The sequence below is a fragment of the Bolinopsis microptera genome, chromosome 13, assembly GCF_026151205.1.
Source record: "Bolinopsis microptera isolate Bmic1 chromosome 13, MBARI_Bmic_1.0, whole genome shotgun sequence".
Classification (NCBI taxonomy): Eukaryota; Metazoa; Ctenophora; class Tentaculata; order Lobata; family Bolinopsidae; genus Bolinopsis; species Bolinopsis microptera.
Genome location: NC_087084.1, coordinates 9,669,898 through 9,694,452, shown reverse-complemented (window position 1 = coordinate 9,694,452; position 24,555 = coordinate 9,669,898). Strand labels below are relative to the sequence as shown.

The 24,555-nt window shown below is 35.4% G+C and overlaps 2 protein-coding genes across 2 annotated transcripts in view; one reads left to right on the top strand and one right to left on the bottom strand.

Annotated features, from left to right (window-relative positions):
- LOC134825013 (transient receptor potential cation channel subfamily M member 2-like) overlaps positions 1–14,556 on the top strand; it is an 81,524-nt gene extending 66,968 nt beyond the window's left edge. The window contains exons 16-46 of the mRNA XM_063837063.1: positions 1–47; positions 264–363; positions 596–743; positions 1,068–1,244; positions 1,524–1,619; positions 1,821–1,928; positions 2,169–2,207; positions 2,961–3,074; positions 3,171–3,367; positions 4,187–4,210; positions 6,031–6,125; positions 6,392–6,525; positions 6,838–6,920; positions 7,109–7,230; positions 7,392–7,555; positions 8,102–8,237; positions 8,418–8,469; positions 9,375–9,531; positions 9,726–9,882; positions 10,226–10,323; positions 10,613–10,733; positions 10,984–11,148; positions 11,427–11,556; positions 11,717–11,901; positions 12,294–12,417; positions 12,796–12,882; positions 13,062–13,148; positions 13,453–13,558; positions 13,684–13,836; positions 13,958–14,056; positions 14,320–14,556. The exon at positions 1–47 is cut by the window's left edge and continues 115 nt beyond it. Coding sequence (XP_063693133.1) covers positions 1–47; positions 264–363; positions 596–743; positions 1,068–1,244; positions 1,524–1,619; positions 1,821–1,928; positions 2,169–2,207; positions 2,961–3,074; positions 3,171–3,367; positions 4,187–4,210; positions 6,031–6,125; positions 6,392–6,525; positions 6,838–6,920; positions 7,109–7,230; positions 7,392–7,555; positions 8,102–8,237; positions 8,418–8,469; positions 9,375–9,531; positions 9,726–9,882; positions 10,226–10,323; positions 10,613–10,733; positions 10,984–11,148; positions 11,427–11,556; positions 11,717–11,901; positions 12,294–12,417; positions 12,796–12,882; positions 13,062–13,148; positions 13,453–13,558; positions 13,684–13,836; positions 13,958–14,056; positions 14,320–14,460 — 3,646 coding nt within the window. The 3' untranslated portion in view covers positions 14,461–14,556. The remainder of the gene's footprint in view (positions 48–263; positions 364–595; positions 744–1,067; positions 1,245–1,523; positions 1,620–1,820; positions 1,929–2,168; positions 2,208–2,960; positions 3,075–3,170; positions 3,368–4,186; positions 4,211–6,030; positions 6,126–6,391; positions 6,526–6,837; positions 6,921–7,108; positions 7,231–7,391; positions 7,556–8,101; positions 8,238–8,417; positions 8,470–9,374; positions 9,532–9,725; positions 9,883–10,225; positions 10,324–10,612; positions 10,734–10,983; positions 11,149–11,426; positions 11,557–11,716; positions 11,902–12,293; positions 12,418–12,795; positions 12,883–13,061; positions 13,149–13,452; positions 13,559–13,683; positions 13,837–13,957; positions 14,057–14,319) is intronic.
- Positions 14,557–16,635: 2,079 nt separating this feature from the next.
- Positions 16,636–19,022, bottom strand: LOC134824768 (organic cation/carnitine transporter 2-like). Its single transcript, XM_063836744.1, has 4 exons — positions 18,521–19,022; positions 17,402–18,269; positions 17,145–17,239; positions 16,636–16,857 (listed from the first exon to the last, which is right to left on the bottom strand). The coding sequence occupies exons 1-4, from the start codon at positions 19,020–19,022 to the stop codon at positions 16,721–16,723; spliced, it is 1,602 nt and encodes a 533-aa protein (XP_063692814.1). The 3' UTR covers positions 16,636–16,720.
- Between the last annotated feature and the right edge of the window lie 5,533 nt (positions 19,023–24,555).

The window sequence follows — 24,555 nt, the reverse complement described above, 5'->3', positions numbered from 1 at the left end:
GGGTGGAATGCAAAGTCTCGATCAAGCAGTCAGCACGCTACGAAAAGGTGAGAATAGATTTATGGAAAAGTTTTGGCGTTACCAATTTTTATTTTAAAATAATATAAAACTATTCAGTTATATGTATTGCCACAGTTCGAATCTGCAAATGAAATAATCATGGAAGCTGCGTTAAAGATGTAACAACCATTCAACAAATTATTAATTTTATCAGCAAATTAACTATTAAATTTACTCCATTAACATTACTGCCTCAAATCCAGGTAAAACGTTAGTTGTACTGAAAGGCAGTGGCCGAGCTAGTGACATTCTCTGCTATGGATTCGAACACAGTATTGAAGTTGAGCGAGAAAATGAAGACGGGTACGTTATAAATCTTGATCTATACAGTGAGATTTAATAATGAATTTAATAATCAAAGTAGTGCATCCACAAATTTAAGTATATTCGAGCTTTTCATTTATAATTAAAATAAGTCCTTCATATTTTGGAGCCACGGTGTGGACTGGTTGAAGCACTTCCATCTCACCACATAATAATACTCAATAAATAAAGTATATTTGTATTTTTATAAGTAGTTTTATCAATATTTCAGTGAGATGATACAAGAGCGTGTGTTAACAGAGTCATGCAAACAAGAAATGATAAAACTGATTGATAAAGATTTCGCAAAATACAGAGCTCAAGGAATTGTGGAGAAGATGATAAATGCTGTAATGGAGATATCTTCTTATCGTAAAACTGTAAGTACCGGACAATCGATTACAAGTTCTATAAGAGTAACTGCATCATGTTCCCTATTTCTCTATTTGATCTGCAATGCGAATAATGTCCTGGAAATGCTTCACATCGTTTGAAACCTTAACATTGTTTATAAACAATAAATATGATCATAAAAAGCTGTCATCAATAATTCACCAACAATTAAGACAACCAAGCTACATGAAATGAAGGCTTTCTTCCCATACCACTTCTAAATGAAAACTATAAGTTAACAATCTCTTTTACCCTCTGAACAGTGAACAGGTGACAGTATTTAATAACAATCTCGTTTACCCTCTGAACAGGTGACAGTATTCAGTATCTACAACCCTGAACCTCTGGACTTCTACATCCTCTCCTCACTGATGCAGAGCTCAGCGGGAGGGGCCACCAGGATGAGACAGATGAGACTTGCTATCACGTGGGGTCACGCAAGGGTCGCTAGAGAGTTCATCTTCGCGAGGAAGGAGTACAAGTTCTCGGTGAGTTTTTGTCTTTATTTCTAGCGGAGAACAAGTTCTCGGTGAGTTTCTGTCTTTATTTTTAGCGGAGAACAAGTTTTCTTTGAGTTCACAATAATTCACAGTGCTGGTTCCCTTCTTGACAACGATTGATGATGAAGACTTCTCAAGGCACAACTTTAGAAGGATGAGTTTTAAGCGTTAAGTTTTAACTTGTTAAGGTTTTTGATAAATTAAATAAGTATCTTAGGTATTATAGGACTGTAACAATAATATAACTACAAATCATTACTCCTACAGACAGAAGAGTTGAACAGTCTCCTTCTTTTCTCGATCATCAAACAGCGCACTGAGTTTGTTAAACTGCTCATAGACTACGGAGCTAATGTCAGAGAGGTAAGTATCTGATAAAACTATGACTTTTTAAACATAAAAAGGTTTCATCAATTAGCTCTTCGAGTCATTATGTAATTTTAAATTGAAAGTAAACTTAAGCGATAAGCACCTTACCTCAGCAATCATAAATCAATCAAATACTGAATATATATATATATTGAGTGCTTATTATTGAAGAGATGTTCACTGTTACATTTCCAGTTTGTTACCCAAGCACATCTTACTCGACTGTACAATGAGTTGAGGACCAGTACTGGTGGTTACAGACTCTTGCAAGAAAAGAGAAAGAAAGAAAAGCTCGACAGAGGGGTAAGATTTACTCAATGTTGTTGGCACGTTCTTGTTATTGTTGGTACTCTGTTTGAATCACCATGTTTGTGCATTTGAGCATCGTTTCATTTCAATTGTATGTATTTCTTCTCTTTCAGAGTACGAGAACAATCCTACTTAATCAAAATATTTACAGCATGATTGTTAGAGTGGTACTTCTATATTTGTATTTGTCTTTATTTCTAGTGGTTCTATATTTGTATTTGTCTTTATTTCTAGCGGTTCAGAATGTCCGTAAGAAGCAAAACAACTCGAGGCGTAAGTCACATCTCAATTAGATGACCCCTGCTACCTAGTAGTACTAATCCGCTATGCTTTCTACCAAAAATGATCGCTTCTTAAAAAGCTTCACTTGATCTAAATTGGCACTAGGCTTGGAAAATACCAGATATTTTCTAAATGACAAAACGCTCACCCACTGTTCTAATGATACGAAAACTGAAAAGCTACTCTACATAGTTAACTTCTGGTAGATAACCGGTTGAAATATACCACCATATCATGACATGAACCGCAATAATATGATGCTTCTGAAACTGTCAAATAATGTCTGATTAATCGAGATATGGTTACGTATCTCTTTTTTCGTTATCTGCAATGTATCGCTATTCTTCTGATCTACATATTTGTGCTTGCAATGTGTTGGAAATTGAGTTATCCTTTTAATATAAACTGCATTTTTAAATAAAAGGAAGTATTTAAGCAAAAGGAAGTATTTAATAGTTCTCTCTCTCTATAGTTAATAGTTAATGAGCATAGTACTTCATAGTTTAATGCAACAATTGTCCCAGTAACAGTGTGTTAAGGGGAATATCTCGATTGGTTGAGAGAAATGTGAATTGATTAAGATCGTGCTAAAAGCTCTAACAATCAAATATGTTTCAGATTAAGCTACTTTTATAAATCAATAAAAGAATAAAGCATCCTAATGACTATCTGTAGCTGAGACAGTGAGACGGTGAGGAATATAGCTTCCACGCTCAATTTGTAAACATTTAAATAATATTTCAGGTTGTACTGTCAGATGTGGGATCCATAATAAATCAGATCATGCAGGGATCCTTCAGAAGCATACTTTGTGACCCTAAATACAACGAGCGGGCCCAGGGCAACGAGACATTTGAGGTTGGTAGAAACGTCACATAATTTGAATTATAAGTCTGCTTTACAGCTTCACACGTGATCTTTTATTAAAGACAAATTCTAATTAAAAACTTTCAGAATCCTTTTGATGTCATGACGATATACTCCTGTTTGGCTGATTGCCAGTCTATGGCATTGTTATTTTGGGAGAGTGCCAAGACACCCATGGCAACAGGACTTGTGTCACACAAGATCTACATGTTCCTGGATAAGATGGAGAGCAAGTGGGCGAGAATGGACGAGGAGATGACTGAGAAATTGGAAAATGCTGCTCAGTAAGTTTTATATTTTGGTTTGTCTTTGCATGAAATCAATGATATATAATTTTCGTATAAACGGATTTAAACACATGTGACTCCTTATAATAGATTTGTAACGATAACTGTCAAAATTTTGCTAATTGGTATATTTTTAGCAAACGTTTGCTAATTGGCATATTTCGAGTGGAAGGTTAAAATTTGCAAATTTTCTTTCGAAATTTCGACTAGTTACTCACATAAAATTCAATTTACAGATAAATCAATTTTTGGTTTTATGCGGGTTTTTATAACTTTGAGGGTTGTTCTGAAATCGGGGAAACAAAATTTTGGTTAACAAGAATGAAAACCGACGAAACCACTAATCGGGTTAAGGTTAATAAGATCATATCAAGAAATGTGCCATGAAAAATTTTCCAATTAGCAAATTTTTGGTTTTACTACTTCTTTTATGTTGCCATCTTTTTCATTGGATCGGTCAAAATTGGCCCCCAAAAATATATCTTGACTCTTTTCTGTAAATTTAACCTTCTTTAATCAACACACCGGCCGTCTTTGACCGTCGTCAATAAAATAGAGAAATAATCCAAGTAAACGGGTGCTTGTGTCTGGTTTTGGGTAGCTGGGTGTTGGTACTAATTTATAAAGGTTAAACGGAAATAATGCAAACTCTCAGGACCTTCAGAAAATTTAGTTGAGCGATCAAAACAAATTCAGCCTGTTGTAACCCTTTCTTCCAAGCAAAATAGGAGCAAAAATATGCCCATCGGCTAATTTAAATGACAGTTATCATTAGAATATGAAATTGCGTTGATTTACATCTAATGTATTTGCCAGCGAACCAGTTCCCGCAGGATCGAGGTAATTTAGTGTGAAAACATGAGAATCATCATTGAACAAATCTAAACTTGTGCACTTTTCAATCTACAATTTTCATGAGTGGGCTCTTCAGACTTGATTCAAATTATCTGTGAAGAAAAAAGGATCGAGTTCTTTTGTAATCTTTGAGTAACTGCATCGCTTAGAAATCATGCACTGATATAAATTTTGTTATTTTAGAAAATCAGATAGGATAAATATCCTGCAGCACCCTTTTTACGTTCAGCTTTAACCTTGATTTATATTGCATGGATCATGTATAATATCTTTGGAATGATCATCCGTCAACAGTGCAGCCAGAATCTATCAATCGAATGGGAAATAGTTGCTTCGTGTGGTTCTGTTTTGGGTTTTTATCAAATCATGCTACTATTGTTAAATTGTTACCTCACACATCTTTTTAAGTTTTTACTAGCCCAACGCATTTCCTTAATATGATATTTTGCAAATATCGAGTGAGTAAACGTGCAGTACTAAATATTATAGAACGGGTACTACATTATATTTCTCCCAATTTCTTTTGCAGTACGCCAGAATTGATTGCCCCAACATATTTGAAATTCTTTCATTCAAATTTCTGATTGTTTCTGAATACTGATAGTTGGATAATATCCGGTTGAGAGACAAGGACGAGTGAAACAAGGAAGTTAGGAATGAAGGCAAATTTTCGGCGTCAACGCCATCTTCAGGCTAAAATTGGTATAAATATTAGTATTATATTATAAATGGTTCTACATTAAAACTAGTTAAAATGTCGAATCAAATCACACATCAGAATCAGAAACATCCAGACATTTCTACTCCATCATTTGATGTTTCTGAATAGACTCAGTGAAGACAGATTCTAATGGAAATAAATAGCTGAATAACGTATCGACATTTCTACGTCATACTCATATTCTCAAATTATTTGTTATATAGTAATGTTGATAGTATTAAAAATAAAAGTATTAAAAATACTTTCAACACTACTATATAACAAATAATTTGAGAATATGAGTATGACGTAGAAATTTCGATACGTTCGCGTTATTCAGCTATTTATTTCCATTAGAACCTGTCTTCACTGAGTCTATTCAGAAACAATCAGAAATTTGAATGAAAGAATTATCAAATCATGAGACTCTATAACACTACACGAATCCACCAGATATTTGAAATTTGGAACTTAGACGCGATCCATTGGTTCCGTTCGTGTATAGCCTGGAGCCGAATTATCATTATTTAATTTATTTTATAGCCCAAGTAGTGCTTAAATCACCCATACATAGTTTGTTTCATGTCAGAATAAATTTTCTGATCAAATATACAAAATACATACCTGTACTAAATATATAACATGATTTAAATAATTATAATGTACTCTATTCCTAAAATCAAATTAGGTCGAAACAAATTCTTGTGTTATTACTTGTTTAGTGCTTTGCATGCCCCAATGATCACATATCGCCAAAAACATCCAGATCGAAGTTTTGGGTATCTGTATCATATGTGTAAATGTGTATGATATGGGTTAATATAAAACAGTTTCATAGAATAAGTAAATCCGGATCGCTTTTTTGCTTCAATCACAATTATAAGTATGATTCAGCTGCCAAAATTCAGGGAACAATATTTGGTCGACCCTATAATTGTATCAGAGCAAATGGGACATGATAATGCCTGTAAAGTAGAGTCAATGCTCTATAATCTATAGCAATAGCATAACCCCACCATTTTATATATTCCTACAATAATCGCACTTAAATTGAATGATGTCATCGCTAATAATGGTCGATGTAAAGCGTGTTTCAACATTTCAGTGAATTCGAGATGCTGAGCTGTGGATTACTGACGGCTTGTTACCATAGTTACGATAAAACTGAGTGGATCAATATTCTCACTGTCAAAATGAAAGGTATAATTACAATATACACACTACGTAGTACCCATTATTATCTCAAAATGAGCAGCTTTTTACTACGCTGGATTCATCAAAGTGGCAACACATATATAAGATAAACCGCTTGTCCTTTAATGAAATAAAAAGCTTCTTACAAATTGTTGATAACCAAGATTTACACAAGATTTACACTGTGATTGTACAATGTACATTAACAGATTGTACAGATTGTACATATTGTACATTAAGAATTGTTGATATCCGGAATTTCCAATCTGCAGATTGGGGATACCTGAACCTGTTTGTGATAGCCAACATTACTGGAAGCAAGCTGTTCATATCTCATGCTGCCTACCAGTCCTATCTCACCGACATTTGGATGGGAAATATTCATGCTAGTACTCCTACTTGGAAGGTTTACTTTTCTTATTGATAGTTTTTTAATTGATTTTATTTTCTCAGATTGTGATATCTTATTGAGTAATTAAGTAAAATTTACAACAATCTATAATGGAATTAACAAAAATAAATAAAACGTTACTCCTACTTCGAAGGTTCACTTTTATGATTGATTTTTAAAAACCTTTCTAATTGATTTTATTTTCTTAGATTGTGGTAACTAATTGAGCAAATATATTAAAATCTAAACAATGGAATTAACAAAAATTAACAAAAATTAACAAAAATTAACAAAAAGTAACAAAAATTAACAAAAATTAACTTTCAGCTCCTACTATACATCTTCCCGCCCCTGCCTATTTTCCTATCATTCAATGCGAGGTTCACCAACAAGGATGGCACAATGAAAAGGTAGACCTTTCTTGTGACTCTTATTTGTAATCATGTTATTAGATAAAAGAAAACTTAATTCCCCAATAATTGTTAGAAATAAAGATTTGTACTTGAAGAATGCATAAACGAAATTGTAGTCATTTTTTAAGCGAACCCATCAAGTTCTTCAAAAAATACTAGTTCTTTAATTGTTGTTTAATTATTAGGTTAGATTCGAATGAACCGGACGAAACACCAAAGTTCTCGGGAAGGGAGAGGCTGGAGCTCTACTATACCTCACCTGTAATCAAATTTTTCCTCAATACCATCACTTACCTTATCTTCCTCGGTAAATATTTCAACTTCTTTAATGTCAGTCGTCAAAATGGGTTGACTGATTTTTTTAAAAGTTGTTACTAAAATTTGATATGAAATCAGGAGAATTTCTTTAAAAGGGCCTTACTTTAGCCAAAATGGCCTTTAACAGACTTTTAACATCATCTTTCCCAGCTGTTTTCATGGCCACACTACTGGGAAGTTCAGCTGGAAGTAATAAAGCTGGAGGTAGCTCAGCTGAGGGTAACGGCAGTGGCAGCAAGCCAGATACAATAGATTTTAAAGACATATACACCATCGTATTCGTCATTTCAACCTTTCCCGTTGAACTCGCACAGGTTTGCTTACAGTTTCAATGTTATTTTAGTTGAACTCGCACAGGTTTGCTTACAGTTTTAAGGTTATTTTAGTTGAACTCAAACAGGTTTGCTTACAGTTTTAAGGTTATTTTAGTTGAACTCAAACAGGTTTGCTTACAGTTTGGAGATTATTTTCATGTGTTTTTGGGTCAATCGTTATGGAGGTGAAAATCGTGATTCAGGTTTATTCTCCCCTCCCATGGTAATGGAAATGTAAGATAGAACGAATAAGTGATCAAAATGTCTACCTACTACCTGTAATACATTTCTACCTGTAATTCGCTTATAATAATATAATAGATTACACTAAAGAAGTGCAGGAGTCAGTTCTTTAGGAGTTTAGGAAACTTTGAAGACTAGAATAGATAAAATAAAACAAGTCACAGTGAAGGTTCCTCTTATGTAGGGAGGCGAAGGTCACAAACATTCTAACGACTTGTATCATTTTGATAGGTTTAATTAATTTTTAATCGTTGTTCATATATCCTACATTTAATACAATTACCTTAATTTGATTAATTTCAGATTCTCGCCAAGCACACAAAATCAGTGAAAAAGAAGTTCGCCCACCACTTTAAGAAAGTTTACAATCTGCTAGACTTTTTGGCAGTTATACTGTTTCTGTTCGGGTTCGCAATTAAAGCTAACCTCGAGAACAAAGGTGGAATATATTTGTTTTTTTAGAAAAAGTTCAAAAATATTGGTAGCAACGGATCATTTCCGTTACTTATGTATTGTGCTCTGCCAATTGCAACACTTGATTTGATTGTGCTCTGCCAATTCTTCACCTGATTTATTTGAATGTATATATTGTTTAAATGTCCTTTTCCCTTCCATAAAGGTGAACAGGCGGAGAGTGAAAGAAAACGAAGATACAATTTGAAAGAGTTCTCGTGAGTAATGATTTTCATTTATTGAAATTCATATTTTTGTTGTTGTTTAAATTTACTGTACATGGTAATGTAAATAGAACTATACAACAGTAATATACAAGACCTGTGGTGATGGGTAACACCACTATAGATCTATCCAAATCTGCCAAATTCCTAGGAGTGACCCTTGCCAGCAAGCTCAACTTCAACGAACATATCACCAATATCACCTAAAAATCTACGGCATCCCTTATGCAATGTAGAAGAGCTGTGAGGCATTAGCATTGAGAATGATGTCTGGTGCCATGCCAAGTACTCCCTTCATCGCATTGAACCACCTCACTAACACTTCAGATATCATACTTTTCTGAGAGGCGAAGCAGCAAAGGGCACTGCCAGGCTTTAAGCCTCCGGTAGCCTAACCCATCAAAACTCACACCACTATCAACAAACAATTCATGGTAGATCTCAACATACCATCCAAAGCAGAGAGAGACCTATCAATACCAACCATGATGCTTGAACGGCATTTCACAGTCACCATTCCTGGAGCCGACAACATCAATGTAGAGATTCACTTCAAAACACCATCGACAACATCTCCAGTGAGACGATCACCTGCTACACAGACAGGTCACGCACAGACTCAGGTAGTGGGGCTGGCTATATCATCACCACTGACAATAACAACACTACCCTAGAGGAAAGATCATTCAAGCTTCCTGATTATTGCACTGTTTATCAAACAGAGCTCACCGCCATCATCGAAGCTTGCAAATATCTCTCTACTTATACCAACACACGCATCATTATATGGTCTGACAGTCTCTCCTCTATACAAGCTATATCCTCACTAGTCACTCTCAACGAGGAGTAGAACTACTAGAGACTGTTATGACACGTCCCCTAACCGAATATAACTTCAGAGATTACCACCAATATAGACTGATAGCGTCCCTCTGTTTTGCATTCTACTGTTTTACGTTCATGAGAATGTTTGAGATTAACAGCAAGATTGGTCCGAAACTCTTCATGCTCCGTCGGATGTCTATCGACTTATTCTTCTTTATATTCTTATTACTGGTAATTAACTGTCATTATCACTGTTAATTAACTGTTAAATCTTAAATGGGTTTCAATAATATAATAATATTTACTTAAAAAAGTAGATTTTACTTTTTTGTGTTCATTTGCAATAAGTGGCAAGTTAAAAATATCAAATTCCGTGCCCTGTGTTATTCCCATGTGTTATTCTCATACAATGACCTTTTTTCCAGGTTTTCACTATGACATATTGTATTGCATCAGAGGCCCTCATGTATCCGTTTAATGATGCAGCTTTGGGTGATACTATCTTTAACGCTGTGAAGCGGGCTTACCTTAACGTGTTTGGAGATATCAATATGGATGGTATAGAAAACAACATAGTCGAAGGTTTGTTGTTACAAGCTCGAGATCAATTAATACCCATTAAATCTAAAGTTGTGCACACGACATTAGCCTATGCAGCCCTTGACCATGGTCGGGGTCCCACGACCCACCCCATATTTAGTTATTTAGTGATTTTGACACCACTTGGGGGTCCAAATGTATGAGGAATTTTTGGGTCTGCATTTAAATTGAGTCACATTTTAGCATAATTGACTTATCTGCCAGATTTTTTAGCCAGATTTTTTACGGCATGATCGTGAAATAACTAAATTTGAATCTGGACATAACTGAATTTGAATCAGGAAATAACTGAATTTGAATCAGAACATAACTGAATTTGAATCAGGACATTGCACTGCGGATTCTGTGGGCGCAACCTGGCCAGAATTAAATGGTAATACCACGTGCAAAATAGAGCAAGTTCGAAACACGGATGTTGGAAAGGTTTGCTTGCACCTTTAAAAGTATAAAGTATAAACACTTCTTTTTAAATATATTTTAATATTCTTTAGTCTAACCTTTAATTAATCACTGATAAATGAACTCTTTCCATATCTGTATAAACGTCATAAATAATAACGATATGATAACTCTATGATAACTATGATAACATAAAATTTGTCCGAAAATTAATATTCCATTAACTTTCAGGTCACTTAATTAATATTCCATTTGCTTGCAGTTCAACCACTACTTTACTTTCTTCTTTAATTAATTGATATTTCATTTACAGGTCAACTACTACTTCACCTTCTTCTTACTATGTATGTACCTCTTATTCGTGAATATCATGTTAATAAACTTGTTGATCGCCATCTTCTCCAATACATACGCGGACTCTGAAGCTAAGTCAGGTAATTCATCAAAAAATAAATTCATCAAACTGTAAAATTGAGATATAACATCAATCAACCTTGATATACTTATTTTTTTCCAGTTGTTAACTTTATATCTATATCTATTTGTTTATTAACAAAGTCAAAGTGGCAAAAAAAAGAAGAAAAAAAGTGGCAGACTGTCACGTTTCTTTTCTCAAAAATTTCCTTTTCTCAATAGAAATCTTTCCCAACAACTCTGAGGATAATTCAAGTCAACTTTTAACAGGTATAATCTACAAAACTCAGCGAGCTGAAGTTATATTACAGTTTAGAGAACGCCCCTGGCTACCAAACCCGCTGTCACTGGTTTACTTTGTCGGGTTGATGGTTAAAAAAATATTTGATAAGTGTGTTTGCAAGAAGAAACTCTACCGGAGTCAGATAAAGAAAGGTTTTCATTTGTGGATTTTTTTTTTTAATTTTTAATTGCAACCTGCCTATAAATTTGTGGAATGTTGATGTCTTTAAGGTCACTATTTGTTGGCTCGAAATTGTGGATTAATCTTTATTTCTTTTTATTGTATCTGAAAGTTTCTTGTATAATAAGCAATCTATAGATGAAACTTTTAGTTGAGCTGATACATTAATGTTTCTTTGTTTTGATTTTACCAATATTAGTTGATCACTTTGTAAAATAGAAAACGCATAAATAATTACATTTTTATTCAGTTAACAAACAGAATACATCGTTTAATGCATTCCGAGCATCACTGATTGAAGCGGAGTGTGTTGGGATATTTATACGAAAGAAAAAGCAGAAAGCTGTGTCAGTGTCATCCCTACTTGAAAAGCTACACTTGTAAGTTTATTCTTAATAAAAAATCGTCTTTTTTCAAATCATTATCCCTAAAAGATTCCCCGATGTGCCAACCATTCTATAATTGACACACACTGTTCTACCCTAAATAACACAGCATATAAAAACCACTAATCCAAACTCACAACAACACCTCTGCCAGGCGGTTTACGGGACTAACCCACACTGTTGAGAACGTGGAAGCCCAAATCAAGAAGTCAGCAGGAGTGATGGAGTCCTCTGCGCTGAAGAAGAACAGCTCTCGGGGCGGTTCTAAAACTAACACCCTGAAGAAAGAGCTGCTCACTCATCCAGTGCATAAAATTGCTAGAATCTCTCCCTATGGAGGTGATTTTTATTGAATTTTTTTAAAAACAGAGTACAGTAATAAATTATCATAAAATAGAACCGTTCGAAAATATTGCCCCCAGCTATTAAGTATGATAGGCACCCAATCACGGTCAAATATTTTTTTTTTCGTTTAAGAAATATGTCTGCTTTTGGTGCTCCTCGAATTTTTGATTGCACATATTTTTCTGGTGTAGAGCCCATCTTCGTTGCAAGATAATTATCACAGGCTAAGCCTTCCAAATTTTGTTATCTCCTGGAATTAGTCGGTGATTAATTCCGTTAAAATTTGGCTATCATCGAAGGACTGAAAGAGAATAAATAGGAATCCTATAATATTTACCGTGATAATATTGAAAACAGCGGATATAAACCCAGTTGTACATGATCAGGTACAGGTGATGTGGTCAGGATACCAGTTGCTGATGACAGGGTGTCATGGTGCACGCTACACGAGTGGTATGATCCACCTGACTTTACCTGTGATTCCGTGGCTGACACCGACACTGACGACATGTAAGTTTGGACAACTTACAAGTTATAATTATTAGATGTTATGTTTTTAGACTAATAGTAAATACAACACTACAAATCTATTGCATTTATTGAGGATGTAACAGAAAACGTATATGTATTAATGTAGTCCTAATCTTCTTCGGTCATACTCCCTTTCTTGCATCAAATATATGTGTTTAAATCCCGAAATTTGTTAATGAACTAAGAAGCATGATGTTAGTCTACATTTGACCCCATGTAATATAGGGCAATTATAAGTTCATTGTTCGCTGATTATAATTCAACCAATTTTGAACCCTCTCCAACATTTTGTGATTGCAGGGACTATATACATTTTTTTTAAAAGTGTTCAAACTGTAGGTACACAAAATATTTTAGGGACTCTATCCAGTTTAACGCTGTGGACGGCAAAGTTGACAGAACCAGTCTGTATATACCTTATGCAGTTGTAGATGGAGACCCAATGTAAGTTTTAAAATGTGTTTATCTCAATGTGTAGCTAGTGATTCGCAAAATGGCGATAAATATCATTTATTTATTTGAAGGCTATGTTTCAGCAGTGTTTTAACGTTAAGGCCGGTTTGTTTTGCTTGAGTCATCGATAAGGTAATTTGGTTGAATTTTGAACAACTAACAATTCGTAGGAATCCGGTGGGAAGAACAGGTTTGAAAGGAAGAGGGTTACTTCAGAAATGGGGCCCAAACAAGTTCGCAGTAACTGTTATCACTAGGTGAGTGCTCACATAATACAACTTTTAAACTTAAAAATACAAAGATTTGCGAGTCCTGTCGGGATCTCTTTACCATAACATAAGGATAATAGATTACAGATTATAGATTATAGATTATAGATTATAGATTATAGATTATAGATTATAGATTATAGATTATAGATTATAGATTATAGATTATAGATTATAGATTATAGATTATAGATTATAGATAATAGATAATAGATAATAGATAATAGATAATAGATAATAGATAATAGATTAATTGTAGTTTTCGTTCATTTACATTGAGATTTTATTTCAGATGGGCACGACCAGGAACAGGGAATGTGTTTTCAATTAAAAACAAACAAGTTATTGAAGTGCTGTTAGTTAAAAATGACAAGGACTCGCCCTATACTCTTCCTAAGGTGGTTTGCTTTACGTTTTTCTTTATTTTTAAATATATTTTTTCAGAGATAGTTTCAGAATTTCATTATTAAAAGCATCGTGGTGATGATATGTAAGTTCGGCACTAATATTGGTATTTGAACAGCTCCGATGTGATACTGAGATAGACGACAAGTCACATAAGAAGGTCGTGAAATCAGTATGTTACGATTACGAAGAAGTATCAGCGGCTGAGAACCAGAACGTGGACAAACTGATTGAAAGTGCATTCGTTGATCAATACAACCCCATTTATAAGGTATAGGTTCTTAGTGTTATTTTTACACTTAACTAGTAACGATATGGTGAAACCCGTGGAGCGAAATTAACTGTAATTACTATCCCCCGGGGCCTACTCCCTAAACATCTGTACTGTTCAGGGGTACTTTGACGACACGGTTAACACTGACAACGCATGGGTAGAGGTCCATGTTTCTAGCGTCCACATTGACGGTAGCTTCTCTACCACTCCTCCCTCAGTGAGTAACGCCCGTTTTATAATTATAATTATAATTATGTAATATTTAATGAAGATACCATATTCGTAAACATTGACAGTACCCAATCTTGCAGTGTTTCAGTATTTCGACACATCTTTAGTCGTTTCGTTTTTAGTAGTGCAATTTCCTTATCAATTTTGAAGAGTTCTTGTAGAAAATAAAGCTTTGATTTTGATTTTACTGAAGTTGTTTTAACATGCCATTATATGGACTGTCAGGTATTGACATCGAACTTTTTACAGAAGGGCAAAGATGTGGAAGAAGCCACGTGGACGATGCTCAACAGCAAAGCAGCTCTCCGGCAAAACGACGCCTGGTTACTGAAAATGACGTGCAACAAACTACACTGCTACAACCCTTGGCGGGGCGAAGTTTTAATCTAGAACTTTGGTTACTTGGGTTACCATGGTTACTTTGGGTTTTCTTTTGTGTCATTTCGCATTTATCTTGGTAGTGTGCAGCAGCTCTTGTGAACTTTGTAATTTATATCTCATGAACCGGGAGTTGATCGAAGCTTTGCCGTGGGTCCCTCACATCAAAATTAGTGCGGCTCTGAATAACATGTGTCGTCCAGAGCCGCTCTAATTCAGAACCGCGCCAATTTTGATGTGATGGATCCAAGGTAAGTCCCTGAGTTTATTTTTAATGTATATAGAAGATGATGGAGACAGTTTTCAAAACAGACTTAATTAAAACAGTAACAGCTATGTGTATATTCATTTTGAATTTTTAGAATTTTTATCAGTGTTCTTAAGATGAGTAGACGTGTTATGTTCCCTTATTCTTATTGCTGCGGGTCGATGAGTTCTGCAGTATTCTCCAACCCTTGAGACAAGATGATACCTCCGCCATTCAATATCTGGAACATTTTTCAATCTAACTTGATGTAATATCCGGAGCATTATTTATTTGCCGGATTGTTGTAATGATTCTGGGGCAAAATTTGTAGTGTTCCCGTTTATTGCGACAACCAAAATGATCTTATCAGGATAAGATCATCTTGTTGAAGGGGTGTATTGCAGTGTTCGGAGAGGTTTGGTTCAAATGGTCTTCCTTTCTTAAGAGGAGTAGGTCAGCTTACAACTTTGAGGGATATTTATATTGAAATAAGTCTAAACAACGAGCGGGAAGACTTTGTGATGAACAAACAGTTCTGCCGTCAACCTTGGTGCAAATTTGGGAACATTTTACTTTAAAACTATTGTTTTACTAAGGGCTGACAAAAAACACATTCCTGGGCCCTTACACTAAACCGTCTAATGAGATGATATATGAATTATGACCTACATTTAGAGTGGTAAGCTTTTCTCCACGACCTCCTGGACTGTTTGAACCTAATCACGTGGCATAAAGATCCTTATATGGGCATCACGTTGTATGAAGATCCTTATATGGGCATCATGTGGTATGAAGATCCCGAGGTTTTTATGTACAAACAGATTCTTATTGTAGTAAACTATCAAATCTTCAATGTATAGCTACAGCTCAAGTATCGAACAGTAGAAGCGTATCATAGTTGTGACAAACTGGTAGATGGACAAGTTTTCTCTTTCATAAAACAACATAATCCTGCGTATACAGAGTGACCGAGCGTGGAATGTTAACACTTGATGATTTTGATACAGGGTGTTTTCAAGGTTGCTAGGGGACTGATTGTGGTTGCTATGGTGGCCATGGCAACGTACACAATTCAGAAGTCGCCAATAAACCGTAAAAGGACTGCAGTAACTGTTTACAGAATGAAGTTTAGACAAATGCATAAAAAGTTATTCAAAAAGTAAATCCTTGCAAGACTTTTGAAACACCCTGTAGCATTGATCACCATACTATTTAAGAGTTTTCGTTGATTAGTCATGGTTTTTTGTCACTGAGTTCAAGGAGCTACTAGATTATTATTTATAATTCCAACAACATCTGAGGAGGATATCTCTGATCACGTTTTATTGAAAGTCAAATTGTTTGTAGATTTTGTTCTTTAACATTGTTATTTGATTTTTAGGTTCCTATTTCATGAAATGTTGTTCTCATTTGTACTTAAATATAAAAATGTCTGCTGTTCCCGAAATTTCATAGTTTTTACCGAGTTTTTTACCAGTGATCAATCAGTGAGGTGAAGGTGACTAGTGAAAATTGATAAACTATCTATATTCTGTATACTACGGTGCAATTAATTCATTCAGACGAAATCTTGATTACAAATAGATTAAAGTTATTCTAAATTTCTACTCCTTCTAACTATAACTTAAAGAATATGTGCCTAAACTAAAACATACGTACTACACAAATAATAAATCTGAGAAACTTAATAATCCTAATAAACCTAATAACCCTAATAAACCTAATAACCCTAACAAACCTAATAAACCTAATAAGTCTAACAAAGCTAACAAATCTTAAATCTAACAATTCCAATAAATTAATAATAATAACCTTTACCTAGTAAGCTAGTAATAAACCTTACAATAAGCCTACAAAACTGTCATCATTAAAGATGTTAAGTAATCTTGATATCTAGATATGTGTTGTATTTCAGTAAAATTCGTTTTATCATCATTTTCTATAAGAGAAGACATGTAATTATTATATTCGTAGACACAGAAGTAAACATCCTCATTCCCCCGTGTCACCACCTAGTTATCATGATTACTCCGCCTCTATCTGGACTGGTTGGTACTTCTTATTCCCACTCATCACTTCTACATCCTCTGGAGTCTCTGCAATCCTCCTCCCAGTGGTATCAGAGAGAAAGCAGACAGCAACACCGCACAGGACTGTAGCACCTTTCAGATGGAGGTGGTGTTAGTGAGTCTGGGTGTAGATCACTTATAAATTTATAATAAGTATCTCCAGAACTTGCATTTGGTATTTACCTTAGTCGGTAATATTATGGGGGGTCTAATTTGGTCCTTTTCGTGCCAAAAAACCATATTTATAACAGTCCATATTTTTAACACCCATAATTTTCACTGGGCCTCGCCGAGCTGCGAAGGATTGACATCGTACTGAATCAAAATACATTCCTTCTGCAGCTATAAATAATATGCTAATTGTGAAAGAATCAAATCACCTGCTATCACCCCCAGAGGGACACGTCTGTCCGTCATGTCGTAGAGCAGGTTAATGTAGGTCCCGAGGAAGCTGCCCACTCTGGCCGCACTGGAGCTGAGAATAAAAATTATGATCAAATATAGATACTGAGGACCACAGAAACCGGATAATTTGGAAAAATTTAGAATAACCGAACTTCAACTAGGGAAGTTTTAATCATATGATTTTCTATTTGCTTAGCTAGTGGTATTCATGATAAAACCAAAGCCTACGTACCTGAGAGACATGACCATGCCACGATGGGAAGTGGGAGCTATCTCGCTGGTGAACAGGTAGAGCTGGCCGAAAACAGCGGTGATGGCTATACTCCCCAGCAGACACGACACGTGTTCAAGGGTCCAGTTCTCACTGAGTTGAACATCCGGCATGGCGAGGAAGTTAGACAGGATCCCACAAACCAAGAAGAACAACATGGTCTTCTTCCGTCCCAACCAGGCGCAAATCGGGATTAAGATGGTGAAAGCAATGACTTTGCCGAGGGCTGCAAACAGGTAGCTACCGTACAGGTCTGTGGAGATCTTTGACCAGCCGAACGATAAACCGTAAAAGAGGCAGGCCACGATAAACCAGCATCCCATGCAGAGGAGGGTTTCTTTCCGTAAGGTTGGATACTTCTTAAAGTCTTTCAGTTGTTGGAAGTAGTTCTGTTTTCGTGCTTTGAAGGTGAGACTTCCCGCGGCAAATTCTACCTTGTTGTTGCAGATTCTACCCAGCGCAGCCAAAGTTTCCCTCGCTTCTTCCTCCTTGCCTCTGACCAGAGAGAACCGCGGAGATTTTGGATATATCAAGAGAGGGGTGATGAACAGGAAGTTAAGGATACCAGTTGCCAGGAAAATGTAGTTCCAAACCGGGATCAGGTACCCAATAAGAACTATAACCAGGTACCCAAAAGACCAGCAGATCAGTAAGATAGAGCTCATGGAACTCCTCAGGTGGCTGGGAGCGAACTCAATAACCCAACAATACACTCCCGTAAAGTTGATGAACTGACCGAACCCTTGGAAGACTCTCACCACTAGTAGACCCTCGTAAGATGGGATCCAAGTAGCTGCTACTGTGGCGGCTGCTGCGATAACTGATCCACCTATAAATTAGATAAATTAGATATATTAAAATAGCAATAATTGGGTAAAAAATGGTAACAGAAATTGTGAACATCTTGAAAGTTGGAACCCGTTGAAGTTGAACATAAAACAGCCCATCTACGATGATTTTTAAAAGTCCTATCGATTAAAAATAATTATTCAACCAAAATCAGAAAACATGTCAAAAATAAAAGGTATGATTTTAGCACCGATAATGAATGTAACTTTAAATTGAAGAATAAAAGCTTACCTATAGCTCCGTTCCTCCTGCCAGTCCTATCAAATATTGCAGTTGATGAGAGCAACCCCACAAAAGCACCAATAAAGAAGAAGCTGGAAACTACGGTTAACTTAGTTTCTGTGTCACAGTAGAAGCCCCAGTCCATTGAAAAGCTTGTCCTCTCACTGGTCCATTTAAAATCCAGCCCAGCCTGCAGCTTGTTCCCACACATTGTACTGTGGGAGTAGAATGTCTGGGAGTTGTTGCTAGGAGTTGCTGCTATAAGGAGACCAAAACACTTTTCAGAAATACAGGTCCAGTCTGTATAGGGTATGATGCCAGTGAAGATTGTAATGTAGATTTCAGCAGCGGTTAAATAAGCGCTTCCAACTGCGGAGATGAATACAAGCACGATTTTTATGTTTAGACCGTTCCAGATTTTGTCCACGGCTTGGTCGATTGATATTGGTCCTTCATCTTTTGTTGGTTCTGTTGGTTCTTCTTCGTCGTCGTCAAGTTTGGAAAACCCCATTACCTCGACTGCGTTCAAGGGTTTTATTTAAAGATATGTGTATTGAAGTATTTGACCAAAACCCATAATCATGGGTAGAGTGGACCGCTGCCAGTGTCTCTCTTTCCCAAACAAAAGGAAATGATATTAATTTGATTGACCGTTCTCAAATGCAAAATGATACCGAGAATGAAATCGGTCGCTCGCTTTTCCCATTCATTCACGGCTTACGAATTGTAATAAGTTTCGATTGATTAGGTACATCAATCAGATGCTGTAAAAATCTCTTTGGGTTGCGTTCGGGTCGATACCTAGTATTTCGGGGTAAGGGTGGTAGTTATTACTTATTGAATTAGCTGAAGTTTATTGAATCTTTATTGCTGAGTACAGCTGCCTTTGGGTAGTTCTTCTTAATCTATTACAATTGTAAATGAATGGGAAAAGCGAGCGACCGATTTCATTCTCGGTATCATTTTGCATTTGAGAACGGTCAATCAAATTAATATCATTTCCTTTTGTTTGGGAAAGAGAGACACTGGCAGCGGTCCACTCTACCCATGATTATGGGTTTTGGTCAAATATCATCTCTTTTTGATTATAATGTCAGGGTACTTTATAAAGTCGAAATATAAACTGATATCTTCATTAATAAGGAGGAAGTTTCAACAATTTCGAAATTTTTCCTTTAAAAACATTTCCTTGTGTTTAGGTAAGCATATCGGTCGATCACTGACTGAATATGCCACTTAATACTCATTCAAGTTGGCATTAAATTCATTTATAATGACATTAAACTGTCGTGGCAAAGCAGAATTTGTTGGAAATCACAAATGAGCAAAATTCTCACCTTTCGCACGTGCAAACTTTGAGCGGACGTTGCGTGCGCATCCAATATTGAATCTCCGTAAATTTTGCATGTAATTGTTGTATATATAGCTTGATAAGCATGCAAAGTTTCAAAGTATTTCAAGAAGAACTGTTATCACAACGGCACTCTAAAGTTGACAGAAAATGACGAAAACAGCAATTTTCAGTGATTTTAGCAATTTTCTATCAATTTGGGCGTGTCCCCACGTGTGCAACTTTTCGATTTTTAACTTTAAAACTAGCCTAATGCACAATTTATATCTATAGGAAGCAGAACTGAGCTCCACAACCCAAGGCATGGCCCAACACCAGAGAATACTAAATCGCAAAATTGACGTTTTTATAAAATAATTCTTCAAAAAAGCACAAACTTCAATGACGAATATCTTTATGAAGGAGCAAGCTAGAAAAACTTTCCGGTAGATTTTCAGAATGCTTGAACAATTATCTAAGGTGAAAATTTCCTCAGATTTTGAATAAAATTACTTTTTAATGGTCTAAAATCATTTTTAAAAGTTATTACTTTGTCAAAAATCAAGTTTTAAAAACGGTTAACTTGATGACGTCATCAAGGGGTGTTCATGACGTCAAATAATTTGTTTATACAATGTAAACTAAAGTGTAAACAATTATTTTCAAGACCTGTGGTCGGAAATGGCTGTATCTTTTATACTTTTGAATCTATGGACAATTAAATACAGGCTACAATTGACTGGCAAAGCGTCTATCCCTGAATATATATGTATATATGTAATTCGAACAATTGAAACAAATCAAATTGGCGGGCAAACGATCCGTTTCATGATATGTATAAAAAACAATACCAATCATCAGTGCCAAATAGAATAATGAATTGTAGCGCTATGACATGTTGCTCCTTTATAAAATAATTTGTATCGATCATGAAACATTTTCAAAATTATCAAAATTTACAAAATTTCCAAAAATAACAGTTTATTGTGTCCGTCCAAATTTTAAAATTGTCTATGAAGTAAGGTAGTAAGATATCTTTGGCTTTTAAAGTTGTAAACTGCGTTGGCCTTCGTGTAGTGGTAGAGGAAAATTCTTTACTTCATAGACTTCATAGACAATTTTAAAATTTGGACGGACACAATAAACTGTTATTTTTGGAAATTTTGTAAATTTTGATAATTTTGAAAATGTTTCATGATCGATACAAATTATTTTATAAAGGAGCAACATGCCATAGCGCTACAATTCATTATTCTATTTGGCACTGATGATTGGTATTGTTTTTTATACATATCATGAAACGGATCGTTTGCCCGCCAATTTGATTTGTTTCAATTGTTCGAATTATAATGCTCCTGCTTAACTGCAGTCGAGCACTCTCTTTGGGAAACCAAACAACAACTATTTATTAGTTATGCTCCTTCGACTCGTCGTTGTTGAGCACTCTCGTTTGATAACCAGAATCAACAATTAACTCTCAAATACGGATCCTAATTCTACCAGCATCACGGAACTCAGTAAAGAATTTTCCTCTACCACTACACGAAGGCCAACGCAGTTTACAACTTTAAAAGCCAAAGATATCTTACTACCTTACTTCATAGACAATTTTAAAATTTGGACGGACACAATAAACTGTTATTTTTGGAAATTTTGTAAATTTTGATAATTTTGAAAATGTTTCATGATCGATACAAATTATTTTATAAAGGAGCAACATGTCATAGCGCTACAATTCATTATTCTATTTGGCACTGATGATTGGTATTGTTTTTTATACATATCATGAAACGGATCGTTTGCCCGCCAATTTGATTTGTTTCAATTGTTCGAATTATAATGCTCCTGCTTAACTGCAGTCGAGCACTCTCTTTGGGAAACCAAACAACAACTATTTATTAGTTATGCTCCTTCGACTCGTCGTTGTTGAGCACTCTCGTTTGATAACCAGAATCAACAATTAACTCTCAAATACGGATCCTAATTCTACCAGCATCACGGAACTCAGTAAAGAATTTTCCTCTACCACTACACGAAGGCCAACGCAGTTTACAACTTTAAAAGCCAAAGATATCTTACTACCTTACTTCATAGACAATTTTAAAATTTGGACGGACACAATAAACTGTTATTTTTGGAAATTTTGTAAATTTTGATAATTTTGAAAATGTTTCATGATCGATACAAATTATTTTATAAAGGAGCAACATGTCATAGCGCTACAATTCATTATTCTATTTGGCACTGATGATTGGTATTGTTTTTTATACATATCATGAAACGGATCGTTTGCCCGCCAATTTGATTTGTTTCAATTGTTCGAATTATAATGCTCCTGCTTAACTGCAGTCGAGCACTCTCTTTGGGAAACCAAACAACAACTATTTATTAGTTATGCTCCTTCGACTCGTCGTTGTTGAGCACTCTCGTTTGATAACCAGAATCAACAATTAACTCTCAAATACGGATCCTAATTCTACCAGCATCACGGAACTCAGTAAAGAATTTTCCTCTACCACTACACGAAGGCCAACGCAGTTTACAACTTTAAAAGCCAAAGATATCTTACTACCTTACTTCATAGACAATTTTAAAATTTGGACGGACACAATAAACTGTTATTTTTGGAAATTTTGTAAATTTTGATAATTTTGAAAATGTTTCATGATCGATACAAATTATTTTATAAAGGAGCAACATGTCATAGCGCTACAATTCATTATTCTATTTGGCACTGATGATTGGTATTGTTTTTTATACATATCATGAAACGGATCGTTTGCCCGCCAATTTGATTTGTTTCAATTGTTCGAATTATAATGCTCCTGCTTAACTGCAGTCGAGCACTCTCTTTGGGAAACCAAACAACAACTATTTATATGTATATATGTATATATATATATAGATAGATATCACGACAATCTGTCGTAAAACAGGGGTTCTAGAAAACCCACTTCCCGATGTTCCTGAAACATGAAACTTTTTTTGCAGTCGATTTGGTCAACGTCTAGACGCCCTGAAAAATTTCAGATCTCTAACTCAATTTTAACATGGTTTTTAAGGCACCTGAATATGGCGATTTTGGGTTTTTTACCGAATTTCGTATAACAGTGCTGGCGAGTATTTTATGCAAATTTCTTAAAAATCTCAACATAACTATTTTTTATTCCTGTCATCTTTGACATCAAATTAGAATGTTTTGAACTAAAAATAAATCTGCTGAACGACTTCCGATGAGTCTTAATGCCTGAAAAACTCCTGCCGGAGGCGGCGGCCTTCGGCCGCCGCCTCCGGCCGGAGTGCACGCTTCGCGTGCACGAAAGAGGCTTGTAACGTGTACCTACCAAAGGGGGTATAATAGTAAAGGGGGTATAATAGTAACGGGGGTACATAGTATACCCACAATAAATGCACCGGTCGTGCTTGCCAGCACTGTGATAAACAAAATAAAACGCAACAAAGTACTTACAGACAAAAATTTGGATCAAGAAATAAATATCGAGAACTGCACAATGGTAACCGACGGAGAAACCAACCAATACAAATGACAAATTTGAACGCTAAAAGAATGAGTTTTCATCATAATATTCATTATTTGCTTAATGGTATTCATGATACTCATACTCTCATAGATCATATCAAAATTCAGCGTACCTTATCGCAACCTAAATTTTGCCGGCCCTTATTTGAAAAATAATAATAATTCAACATTATTTGAAAAAAATGCTCTCACTCATACTGCTCATATACTGCTCTAATAATTAGGACCAATCCTACAGCGTACAAATCAGCCTAACATATTGGCAATTGACACGAAACAAAAATAATAATATCGAATATCTTAATAATTATAAGGATCACAAAGCATAAACACCCTCAAAAGTTAAGTAATGATCGTTTTTAAAAGCTTCGGTAAGCTAAAATTTCACGCAAAATTGTTTACGCGCCAATAATTCCGACACCCTGCTGTGCAACAAAAAATAAGCATGCCTGATGCCACGTACATCGGTATCCGAATGTAAGAAATTATTATCGGAATATATAATAAATAATAATAATTTTTTACCGGTATTAGTTCAAGTTGTACGTACGTGTAGATTTATCAGATCTTTAGGATGTTTATTGTTAACTACTTCAGATTTGTGTTAAGTTCGATAATAATGTAATAAAGTCGAACATTTTTACGCTATTCTTAGGAATGTGCTGGATCATGTTAAACATTATGAAGTTGGGATAATTATATTTACCGGATAATTTATAAATTTATAAAGAATCCCGCTTTTTTTCACTAACAACTATAGTTAGTTATGAGTCACTTATATTATATAATCAAGAGGCTTACATATGAACATATTAATATATTACACACTGTAGTGTCTTGGGCACGAATCGGTCACTGCGTGACGTAGTCACTAGGCAACTAGGAACTAGACAGGGTCCTAATTTCAAATGACAATGGATAATGTTTGGGGAGTGTTTATTTGTTGCTCCTAACTTTTATTGTGAAGCTTATGACCACACCTATGAAGACATCCTACGGAGGGACACGGTGCTTAACGACAGCAAGGAGATAAACAAGCTCATGCTGGATAGACGGATTTGGAGAAAGGTCATATCTGACCTCAGTCAGTAAGTCAGTGACCGCAAAAAAATTAAAGTTCCTTTTCCAACTCGACCATCTTGTCTACCCTCCGACTACCCTCCGGCCACACCC